The sequence below is a fragment of the Perca fluviatilis genome, chromosome 3 (genome assembly GCF_010015445.1).
Source record: "Perca fluviatilis chromosome 3, GENO_Pfluv_1.0, whole genome shotgun sequence".
Classification (NCBI taxonomy): Eukaryota; Metazoa; Chordata; class Actinopteri; order Perciformes; family Percidae; genus Perca; species Perca fluviatilis.
The window spans coordinates 4,142,933-4,155,996 of NC_053114.1; the positions used below are offsets into that span (position 1 = coordinate 4,142,933).

General features: G+C 41.7%; 1 protein-coding gene across 1 annotated transcript in view; it reads left to right on the plus strand.

Annotated features, from left to right (window-relative positions):
- Positions 1 to 9,132, plus strand: part of LOC120556182 (neural-cadherin-like) — a 279,033-nt gene extending 269,901 nt beyond the window's left edge. The window contains exon 28 of the mRNA XM_039795609.1: positions 8,982 to 9,132. Within this exon, the coding sequence (XP_039651543.1) occupies positions 8,982 to 9,115 (134 nt within the window). The 3' untranslated portion in view covers positions 9,116 to 9,132. The remainder of the gene's footprint in view (positions 1 to 8,981) is intronic.
- The last annotated feature ends 3,932 nt before the right edge of the window (positions 9,133 to 13,064 follow it).

Here is a 13,064-nt window from a genome sequence, read left to right on the forward strand (position 1 = left end):
TCTACCACCTGTCACCACCTCAGTGGTGATCTGATCTGTAATATACTTAACAGCACATTTATACCTCTAATACAATCAGTTAGAATAATTGTGTGGAGGAAAGATTGTTGCCTTCCAGTCATGCCAGATTCATCATACTTATAATTTGACTTTCACTAATGTTTTCTAGTGGAAATCACAAATGGATGTATTTTTCTGTCCTCTGACATGGTGTGCAGAGTATACCAGTCTAAATAAAGTCAAAACTATATGTTAAATTTACAGCGCTACAAGTCAGCTCTGCTTAAGGAAAGCAATCTCGGCTTCTGGTCAATTTGAGTTTTTTTTTCTATATTTGGAATTGATTCTAGATTTCCCATGAACATACAGACAGACAGACAGACATACAAGAAGGACAGTGTGACAATACAAGGACATGGCTATGCAACGCAATGACAAGACAAACCAGTGAAAGGTGGTAGGGGAGGGCTTACAGTGTTAAATTAATGAATGCACGTTTCTATTTGCAACACATTCTCATGAACGGGTTTGTATGATATTGTATGAAAACGTATGCACATATTCATATGATATCTTACAAAAAAAAACAGCGACCGCCGGCCGGTCACGTGACAACCGGTCACACGACCGTTAAGTTTAACGGCATTTGCAGTTCAATTTAGCCGAGAAAAGGTGACCGGTTGCAGGCTGCAAAGTTTAGGAACCAAAACAACTAGTAAAGTTTAGAAAAAAGATTGTGGTTTGGATTAAAACACCTGGTCCCTGTTAAGTGGTACTCCCAGGACACCAACACGTGTTTCCTGGGTGAAAGTCTTACCGCCGATTTCCACCAGATGCGTAACAGCTGCGGATCAGCTCCGAATGCGAGTCATTAGGTTTCCATTAAAGTCAATGTGTGTATTTCCACTGGCTGCATAACGGCTGCGTTCCAACTGTGTCCCAGCTCCAGCGGTCCGCAGCCCTCCGGAGCAGATACGCAGAGCTTCTATTTTTGCCGGACGCCGGAGAGCTCCGCAGCAATTCCGCACACGGCAGATAGTGCGGGACAGGAAGTCGAACACAGAAACAAAATATGCGCTCATGCGCTTTCACTTCACGCACGAGCAGATCGGTTTCTTCTCCTGAAAATCTCTCCTTCCTGCTTGGCAAAAAAAATATTATGTTGCAAATCCTCCATCATAACAGCAATGCGCCAAGGTCCAAACGCGCCTGGCTTTTAAAGGGAATGGGAGATGACATTCTGATTGGTTTATTACATGTTACGCCCAAAACACACCTATGAATTAATCAAGACACTAACCATGCGCCTGCCACATGGACCCTTTGTACACGCCCTAAACACACCTGCGCCAGGCGCTCCACGCCATGCGCTAAGTTGTTAAAATAGGGCCCTCCAAGTCTTGCACTTCTGCAGGTTGTCAGATATAAACAGTTCTATCTATACTCCTGGAACCACATACAATATAACTAGCTCACTTAGAATGCATGGCCTGATCAGCAGTGCTGCACTTTGACCTCAGCTGTATTATTGAGGTTGATTGTCTCCGTAATGATTTGTGTCTAGACCAATCAACAATAAATGACAAACATGGCTCAAAGCGTTAGATATGCTCTGAGGTGCTTGATCAAACACCGTTTGTTTCTCTCTCTCTCTCTCTCTCTCTCATACACACACACACACACACACACACGCATGCATGCAAAGACCACCGGCCACAGTTTGTCCAATCAATAGACAAATTAACAAGACAAATTAAATTTGTGTAATTACAACTCCCTTGCAAAATGAAAATAAGTTAGCCAGTAGGGGTTCAGATAAGGATTTGTGTGTGTGTGTGTGTGTGTGTGTGTGTGTGTGTGTGTGTGCGCGCGTGCGCATGTGTATGTGCGTGCGCACGCTTTTTCCACCCTTAAACCAAATGCAACATGTTCTCAACACTTTACATAGTTGGATATAAATGGAAGAAAAATATCCTTTTTCTAGCAAGCAACAGCACACACAAACACACAGACTCACTCTGGCACTGCGTTCAATTTTCTGAACTGTTTTGTAGCAGCACCCCCCAGCTTAGCACTGCAGCAATAGGAACTGCTGCTGGATGCAGAGATCCAATATGCGTCGGCTGCGGGGCTGGCTTTAGCTAGCTGACAGATCGTTTATTCAAGGAGCTCTCTGCTCTGCTCTCGCTGCATCGCCCGCTGACTCGTACACAGGCTGACTTCTCTGGGCATTAGTGTATATGTGACTGCTTGCGTGTGTGGGTGATGGGTGTATGTGTGTAGCGGTGTGATTTGTAATGCTGTTTATGCAGTCCATATGCTCTCGGTTTGACTCCTGGGTATCCCCAGGCACTCAGAATGGGAGGGCATTTTTCGTATTCAGGAGCCCTCAACTCTGTGGGAGTTCAAGCTCTCCTTACACATGAAGCATACACTTTTTCTCTCTCTCTCTCTCTCTCTCTCTCTCTCTCTCTCTCTCTCTCTCTCTCCCTCTTGTCTGTCTCAGAGTAGGAGGTAATGAATTACGGATGAGTAGCAGAAAAGAAGCCTGGTCGTGTGGATGTGCCCTTTAAGAGCAAAGTCTTGTCCTAACCCTTGTACACCAGGAGCATTTAAAAGGCATGCCGGGCCCCTATGAAGATGTTGCCATTTGACCTGCCAACCCGCTCCAGCTAGGCTGTCCAGCTAGCTGGCCTTTCTTTCTCTTTTATTCCTTTCTGTTTTTATGTCTCTGTGAAGCTCTGTTACTCAGTTCCATTTTAACTTTACCAGAGCAACAAAAGGGAAGTTCAACAGCTATTATGCTAGCCATGGGGACAATGACCTGCGTTTCTATGTTGTTATAAGGCTGTGGGATTTTTATTAGTTCTACTCTAACAGTCGAACGCATCTCTGCAGATTTAAGTGGTTCTGGAAATCTATCCATCCAGTCTCTTAATTGCTTTTCCTGTTCAGAGAAAGGCTGGAGCTGTAGATTTCACTGAATTCCTTGGTTGGCTTTGGAGTTTTGTTTGTTTGTTGTGCCTCATCATTTGTCAAAAATATAATATTGCTAGGTGCTTGTTAGTGCCCACTTTACTTTTAATATTCGCTGGTGTTCTTACCGAAAAGTTGTAATATTCTTTTTCCAATTATGCACAGTAAGCAGGCAGCGATGTTCTGTTAATCACATTTATATTCCTATATTGGAAAGGCACAAATGAACTGAGAAATGTGTTGTGTTGACCAATGCACCAATCCGACCTCTCTCTTCCGATACAGATTCCAGTACCTAAACTCAGGGTGTGTGCCTAATGAGTACTGATCGGATACCACTTCTCTCTTTTCCCCCAAATCCTCTATCACACTTCCTTTGCGTGAACAAATACAGTCCTTACAGTGCTGGTGGTGATCAGAACCAATGCTGAACTTGCTGCGTCCACAGCTGAGAGGAACGGTGTCTGTCAGTTTCATTAAGGTTTTACTCTTTATCTAGTCTCGCTTTGCCAGACCTTCCTCCACAGCGCTGCGGAGGAGGGTCTGCCTAGTCCACACAGCATTCCGGGATGGGAGAAAAAGGAACTCGGCTTTACCCTTGCGTGACTTCGGGTCACATTGACCTGTTTTCAATTTTAGTTTTATATCAGAAAATATGGGACGTAGAAATAAGCGCTGAAAATGTGTAGAAGAAACATTTCACAATTTAAAACAAAAACAAAACGTTGAAAAAACGTTCAAGGTTGACGGGAAGACAACACAAGGGTTATTGGCATTTCTGTAAACCAATCACAATTGTCTAAGCACCGGACGGAGCCACGGTGCCTCTGCAAAATAGTCTCGGGAAGGAACTTGTTTTGGTGGAACATGTGTCGTGCAACAGAAAAATCTGATTGGACAGATAGTCTAGCTAGCTGTCTGGATTTACCCTGCAGAGATCTGAGGAGCAGTTAACCATAGTCCTCACAAATCCACCGGAGGTTAGAACGCCAACACAAAGAAAACGGACATCCGGCCGAAAAGAAGGACGTACGGCGGAATATCCGTTGGCAACGGAGCAATCCCAGAAGTGGAACGTCGTGGATATAGACTACTCTCTATCCAACCATTGTACCACACAAACCAAAAGTGGCCTGCTCAACTTTTGTTACAGAGCTTTATTTGTCAAAAAAAACTGAACAGAGGCTGGCATTAGTGACATCACTAATTGAGGAATTTCAAACAGGAATGTGGGCTGTCTGTGGGAGAGAAAGCTCCATTCAGTGTGAAATGTGTTCTTTTTTGTACTTTATACACATATTACATACACAAAAAAACTATGTAACACACAAAAACACGTGAAAAATTCAAAAAAGCATAATAGGGGCTCTTTAACAATTACAGTATTGGTTACTAATATTAATTTGATCATAACGTGCAGTCATGATCCATCTAGCTTTCAGTACCACATCTCATAGTTTCTGGATAATACAAAGACAGCACTTGGTGAAAACGTGACTTTTCATTCCAGATTTTTGGGAGGCATCATTGGTTCAACATTCGTTGTTGGAAACAAAAACAATTAAACTTACACAGCTTTCATTGCTGCGAGCTTGTTTAGCTCATTAACACAAGTAATATAAAGATGAATAAATCAGAGAAAACACTTGATTCTCACTCCACTTTGATAAGGACTGCAGCATCTCATCTCCCATTCTTTCGTTCTTTGCCTCCTCCATCTGCTTTCTATTTATTCTCTCTTTGATCCATCGTCGTGTTCTTCTCTACTCATCACCTTCTGTTTCTCCCTTTTGTCTTGTCTGCATTGTTCATTTTCTCATTTATTTACCTCACATTCCATCATCCCACCTGTCATCTGCCATCTCGAAACTTGGCCTTAATCCCAGCGTTGTGCTCCATCTTCACTCTGTAACTCTCCACTTTCTTATTTCCCTCTCTCATCCACGCCCTTCTCTTTTTTCACCCTGCCTTACTTTTGACTCATACAGCTCTCAGTCGCTTACCCCTTACTACCTCTCTCTCTCTCTCTTTCTCTCTCTCTCCACTGCCCCCCCCCCTTCCTTGCAAGACTTCTGAAGTCTGTCTTCATCTCTTGGGGAAAATGTCACGTCAATCTTGACAAGAGGCTCCTTAGCCGTGCCAGACGATCGCTTGGTCAATCTACCTTTTAACTGATTTTGGGTGTGTGAATGTGAATGGGAGCTTTTCTACACATCTAGTGTACACGTGTCCGTGCATTTACCATGTGTACATGGATGTGTGAAAAGGTCCTTTTTGTCAGACTTACGCACGTGGTGTGTACTGCTAGCTCCGACATATCTGGCTGCACCGGTGCGGGTGTGAAGAGAGGGTTTGGAGTGATAGGAGTAGGATACAATGGGGTTCAAGAAAGAGTGGGGGAGGGGGCTGCCTGAAGAATGGAAATTGAAAGACTGAGATGTGCGAGATAACAAAGGATAAAAAGGGCGAGGGGGTCCCAGACGGGACAGTAAATGATAGTAGAGAATAAATGAGGTTACCGAGATGTGAGGAGGGGGGAGTCTGAAGACGACAAAGTATAAGTTAAAGAAAGGAGGGAGGCTTTGGATAAAACTGATATATTGAATTTACTCTGTTCATTTTGGTCAATTGTCTGGCCCCAACCAATATATTAAAATTAATTGGATCCTTCCTGAAGTGAAGCAGCAACTTATCTTGCAGCTGGAGCGGGCTAAATCAACTTGCAGGTAATGGAAGAAAAGTTGAGAGAAAAAGAGAGGCTAACAACAAACTTGCACTCACTGTGGCTTCTTTTTTTTTTCTTCTTTTTTTTTACTTATATGAGAGGCAGCATAATGGAGTATGGGGCCCTCATCATAAATGCACATCCCAGCTTTGACAAGGCAATTAGAGAAGATCATCATCTCATGTACTCAACACCACCTAATTTCTTCTAGCTCAAGGTGAAGACTCATGATTTGACATCATGTGTGAAGGTGGCGATTACATTATTGCATACAGACATTACGGATGGATGCATCTGAGAATGTGTGATGGAAAACCGTGGTTTCACAAAGGAACAGTTGAAAAGATAAATGTCAGTTCGAAAGCGTTTGTGAATTATTTGAAAGCAGCACAATGTCAAAAATGTCAGTTGCGGTGAAAAAAGTCAATGAAAGCGTGAAGCAAGGCAGGTGGTAAAAGAAAGAGACGGTGATGAAAGAGCGGCGATAGACGGACTGACATTGCAAGAGACGCAGCGAGAGGGATGACGAAAGCTCGGCTGGAGTCAGACACACAGCGGAGTGAAGAGCAGTGAGAAGGGAATTTGATTCTCGTCGGCTTTTTTTGAACTCCCAACATCTACTGACTCAAGCATCAAGACGACTGTCACAGTAGAGGAGTTTATTTAACGGAATTCACATTGGAGTTTATGTCTCAGTGTTAATTATAATCACAACACACTGTTGTTACAATACTGTAAGCGCTTCAGTATGCAAGACTAGGAGTTAACCAGGAAAGTGCCACATAGGAGTAATTAAAATGAAACGTAACTTCGCTGTCAGGTGAAAACTAGTGTTGTTTTTGGCGGCCTGTTTTAATTTTAGTTTTAGTCTAGTCTTTGTGTCAAGCTGTCATTTTAGTTTGTATTAGTTTTAGTCACGTTCATGCTCTTTTTAGTCTAGTCAAGTTTCACTCGACTAAAAGTCTGAGCATTTTAGTCTTATTTTAGTCCGAATTATCCATGACTATTTTAGTCTAGTTTTAGTCGACGATAACTGATGACATTTAGTCTGAAAATTGTATTTTAGTCCCTTTTTAGTAATGCAATTATATTTAATCCAGTCAATATAGTATAAGTACCTAGTAGTACAGACAAAACCAAAATATTGGCCAACAAGGGATGCTTAGTACACATGGAGTCAGTCAGGTACACACACGTTTGTCTCAGTCGCTTTCAGCTCCAGTGGCTAACGTCTAAAGCTAACATTAAAATGAGACACATTAACCACAGCGTCATGAGTTGGCATTAGCTTTCTAAAATGGAAAGTAACGTTACGTTAATGTCTTGACTTACCTCAATTTCATTATATGGTGTTTTTTCCTGTGATTTTGTGGCCGCATTTCTCCCCATCTTTTTCCACAACACAGTTTTCTTTTCCACTTCTAATGAAAGTTTTTCTAAATGCTGTTTATTCTTTTTCTCCCAAAGACGAACTCCGGCTGGCCGGCCACGGTCCCTTTCTCTGAGTCAGACTTCATTTAGTTTGTTGTCGTTTACGCTCGTCTCTCTCTCTAACTCACCGCTGCATCTTCTAAATGAAATAATGCCGCGACAGGGTTTGAGGAAGTAACGTCGCCTGTGTCTGCGCAGCGCGACCTGAATAATAATAACGCGACTAAATGAGACGACTTAACGTTATAACATTTCGTCTCGACTCGTTTTGGTCAAGAAAAACGAAGAGACATTTTAGCCTATTTTTTTTTTGTAAACCACATTTAGTCTTGTTATTGTTCGTCAACCATATTGCATAATACATTTAATTATAGTCATCGTCACATGACCGGCATTTACGTTGCGTCTCGTCTCGCTTTTGTCACGTGATAAACATTGTTTACAACGATATTTAGTCACAACACTAGTGAAAACCTTGTATGTCCAAACTCGTTTTTTCAGGAAATGAAAAAAAGGATAATTTGAAAACATTTTATTGAGCTATTTACTTCAGACAAAGCCCAGTCACTGTTTAAATATTTGTAAAAACTTACAGACAGACGTAAAGAGTGAATTGAGTAAACAATTGAATTGATTTATGGAAAGAAAGAAAAAAGACGAAATATCGAGATACAAGGTTTCTGCCCGACAGCAACAATAAGTAGAAATGCTTTAGTAGAAACTGCAGTGGGTTCACGCAGTGGGTGTGCTTGGTGTGTGGGAGTGTAGCTTCAGGGCTGTAGCGGGGGAAATTAGGAACAATGAGCTATTGGACATGAATAGTGACGGCCTATTATTATTTTTAATTGAATACAGCCAACAGAGACATACTGCAGTCTTGACATAAGCCATAATTACAAAACAACATAATTATAACATGTTTTTTGGAAAGTCGCTGGAGTCACAGTTGCTTTTTATCCCCACATTTCCTGAACTGAATGTAAACATGCAAATCTATTTGGCTCAGACTTTGCCCATAAGTTAGCTTTTTGTCCTCACTGCCACAGGAAATACCGTGTGAACTAATAAAAAGGTGGAGCACAGAAAGACTCCTACACTAAAATGATGGACTGCATTAGTCAAGGCAGCTTCTGACTGTGGTAGATGGGCACTAACCGGGAGAATATTAAGATTACAATTTGTTTTATCCTTTTGAATTCATAAATATAGACCCATGAGAACATTGTGAGCCAAGTGTCTCTAAATACAAGCATGATGTAAAAGCTCTCGGTACGCAGAGACAAACAGATGCTTAGTGTCTGCATGCACTTTGGAAGTTCAGCATGCGCGATGATGAATTGCCAATGCTGGTTGGTAGACATGCGTTCCCATAATTCCTTATATATGGCGCTCAGCACACAAGCAGTCTTAACCACTTCATTAACTTTTAATTTCCCATTTGAGTAAGTCCGAAAATAGAATGTTGTAACTTTTGTCTGATGTTTGTTGACTGCCATGAGATGGGAAGAAAAAACGACATTACGACATCTGCGCAATAATCCTCATTAAAGCTAATAAACAAGTTATATACCACTCTGTCAGTGTGTGCACTCTATAATATGACACGTTATGCACTACTTAATTGTTTGGCATGCGTCAGTCAGTTATGATGGTTTTAATGCTGTTTTAGGCTATATTTACAGTGCTACATTTTGGTTGTTAACCCTCCTGTTGTCCTCGGGTCAAATTTGACCCGTTTTCAAAAAGTTGACAGCGGCTCTGAAAAGTCAATATTTCTCATATCTGATGATTTCAAAGTAACCTCACCGCCTCACCAATCCTCCCTGTCTCTTTCTTTCTCTCCATCTAGAACTAATAGATGGGACCCCCACCTTGAAAATCAACCACGGCTCTGGCACAGTGGTGCTACAGTTGCCAGGCAACGTGAACGTGGCAGACAGGCGGTGGCATCGGCTGGATGTCCGCAGCAACAGCAAGGTTTGACGTTTCACCCATTTCACACCAACCACCAATGATGTAGCCATTTAGCAAATAAGCTCTGAGTATATTCTCTCGGAGCAGCACTGGCAGATGAAAAACATGTTGTTTTTTTCTTTCAGTTTCACACGCTCAATTTCATCACTAAGATCAAGAAATGTTTTCCTGCATTGGCCTTTTTTTAAATGGAAATTAGATGGCTAGCACTTTCAAAACAAACGGCATTCATATGAACAGCTTAATTTATCCTTTTCACAACCATATTAGCAAAGACGTGCCGCTTACTTATCCAAGGAAAGGAATTAAAGGTTGCGACTGTTGAGTTTTTCTAGTGATTATCCACAGTATGCTTGTCATCCAGAAGCGTTCAGGTGCATTCCAGCTGTGTTTATTTAAATACCTCTTTATATTCTTTGAGATTGCGCGTAGGCACAAATATCACTTTAAAGTAGAGGACACACCACTAACACAATGTGGCTGTGGTGCTGAACTTCACCTGCGTTGGCTTGATGAACTTACTGAACATCCACCCACATCGCTGGCCTCGGTTTGACATCAAGTCATGCAGCCCGCATGTAGGTTTGAAAGTATCTGGGTTTTGCCGCTAGATTTCTAATTGGAAATGATGTGTTGCAAACATCTTGACTGCGTCTTTAATACAGTCTAGATGCATCAAGGTATATCCCTTAGACAAGCTCAGGGATTAAAGTTCTCCGTCGCGTGATGGATTTTCGTCAATTTGATTTAAAAAATGCCATATCTAAGATCGATGCAGATCCGATGAGAAAAAAATGTGGGGGGGGGGGCATAGTGAAAATTGAAATCTAGCTGGGATGTGACTGGAAAAGACAACTCAACTTTGGATGACTTTAGTGATGCTTTTGTAAAAACTGATATGTTGTTTAAGTTGCTGTAGCAATGTCTTCGGTATCCTAGACACTGAGGGCTAGATTTACTAACACTAGCGCAGTTTGCGCTGCGTCCGTTTATGCGAGTTTGGTAATAGCGCACGCTATGCTTCCACAGTTTGCGTAGTATTTATCAACCCTGACACCCATCAGGCAATCAGCGTCTTTCTCCGCCCACTAGACCGTAAATTGCGCTGTAGCAAAGCGGTACTGGTGCTATGATACGGCTGAGTGCAGACTGCGATATTCCCACTGCTGATGCTAGGACTGTTTGAAATGATCCTGATGCCGATATTTGTAATGTAGCGAGGAGTTTAACAGCTGCTGGAATGGGATGTGAACGCTGAGTGGGAGATTCAATTTCATCTTTGATTTCTTCCAGTAACTCTAATATTGCTATGTTATATTATTATTATTATTATTATTATTATAATATTATGGCTGCTTGATCCGTAACGCTAAATGATGTTGTGTTCACTGACAAAGTGTGATTCTTGTGTTTAAAAATATTTTCAGCCTCGCCTATGTCTTCGTCTTGCTCAAATTACTGTTGCCATTTCACCAGCGGCATAAAGGTCTACGAGGAAACTGGACTGCGGCTGGTTTAGACCTGCTTTTAAGAGGCGGAGAATTTCCCCCGCAGAATAGAGGCGCGCTCTTACTGACAGTCTTTGTAAATACCACGGAATATATAATTAGGGGCACTTTGCGCTTATCCTCCCACCTTTTTGGATGGAACTCCCACTTTCCCCACGACCCTCCCACGAACGCATATTGAAAGCGCAACTTGTCTCTTCTCGCTCATGTGGAAGACAACCTGCGATTTTACCCAAGTGCGCCCTGTTTGTAAATAGCCCGCATCGGTTACGTCCGTCTTTGCGACCAATTAGCGCCTGGAAACAGGCGCAAACGGCTTGATAAATCTAGCCCTGAGTACATTTACATGCACACCAACGTTCCACTATTATCCCGATAACAATATTCCGAATATGATACAGGTCATGTTAACAGCATATTCTGTTTGGATATTCCGAATAAGGCCTTTTTCTGAATTTAGCATTTTCCGATTAAGACGTGTGGGATATTCCGGTATTATTCTGGTTTTTAAAGCATTCTTTGGCCCATTCATAATAGGGTTATTTACAAAATCAGGGTTTATTCCGGAGTTTACGGCCTCTTGCCTGTTTACGGCTCACGGTCAGCATCGCTGTTGTTACACAAACCAACTAGCCAATAAGGCTGCAGTAGAGAAAAGGAGAAACACAGCTGCTTTTAAACATTATAGACTTGGATATCAACAGGTTTTTGGATGTGCGCATACATCGCAACGTCGACCTTTTCAAGAAGCTGGTTGACGGAGAACAAGTCCGCCACCACTGGTAAACTTAGAAAAAATCCTACTTTGCACAGCTACATGTAAATGGGAATATTAGTAGAATATTCCCTTTCATTAGCCATGTAAACAGCTAAATCGGAATATCGTCTTTTTAAAATAAAAACAGTGTAAAATTAGTGTTCTTTTCACTGTTAGTCTCGTTTGCTGTTACAGGTCATTTATGATCATCAGATAAAAAATTACACTGTTTCAGAAACATTCAAAATACATATAGTCACTTTAAATAAAATCTGAAAACCAGTGACATGGTAATGTGCTGCACATGGATCAGGGCATTCTGAGTTTCCCCAACCTTGGAGTAATAATTGTTTGACCGTGTCAAACATGAATAACATGTCACATTGTCAAACTAAATGTTCTTTGAGTAATTACGTTATTAGTGATTTCTGGCATTGTTGTGAACAATTAAAATAATCACATTTCTATCCATTGTAACCTTAAAGCTGAGGTTCCAAAATGATTTCATGTCACGGATTTCAAATGTCACCCATTGCACGACTATTTGATAGGATTATTAGGGACCCAAATGGGGAAGATGTTAGTTGGTGATTTAGTATTGCAGAACTGACTGCCCTGCAAAGTACAAAGGGAGACAATAGCGGTGTGAGATGAGTTATTGCAATGGCCCTCCTTTGGCGTTCTCTACTTAGGCTCATTTCAAGTGAATTAAATTAGAGTGAAATTATGCTAATCTTCATTTGACTGAGGACTGCCTGGAGCTCTTCAGCTCCAAGGACTCACATATAACCACAGCATTATAGTTCTTACACCTCTAAATTATCAAGAAGACGGACACTGATGCTATTTATTAGTCTTTGATGTGACCGAGCCTGAAAGCTTCGAGCCTCACAGTTCCACTTAAAGCTTAGGACGCTTTAAAGCAGCTGGACTGGCTGAACCCTGTTCTGGGGAAACTAATCATACCTAATCGTAACATTGCCAGTTCTATCTCCACAACGCTGTGATGTAAGGTCTGGCTACACCCCACATACATTCTATGTGTGGAGTAGTTAACTGTTCACACAATACAGTAATGTGAGCTGTTGAATCACCTGGATACATGGTAATTTGCTTTTAATTTGCACGTAATTTGATTTTACCAGTGTATCGCCGTGTGTACTTCGTCCACAGCAATCCCACCAATCGGTCCCAAAACGTCCCAGTTAGAGAGGAAATGCCGTAAACATATTCTTTGTAAATCGTTACAATCATTCCCCGAAAGAACCAAGCAGGCCTGCCTTGTTGCACGATCCAAATCTTTTGTAAAACTCGCCATTTCCAGCATGTAGCTTGCTAGCTCCAAGGTTGTTGTTGTTTCCCGCAGCGAACTGAGTTTGAGAACGGCAACACACGGAGAGCGGAAGGTGAGGGACATCGTGTCAGGTAATTATCCTGGAAATGAATTTCTATTGATCCAGACTACATCATAACATAGATTAGGCCCATCACAGTAAAAGCCCAGGACGGATTAAGAATTTTGTCAGAACTTTGCAAAAATAAAACCTTTTTTCTCTTCAGCACCACCATCATAAGCTTCTTCAAAAACTAAAAACTGAACAATCACACTCATGACACTTGAATTTGCTTAATTTACCAGGTTACTCAAAGACTCCAAGCCCCCCTCCAAAAAAAAAGAACAATTGTGCAGGCT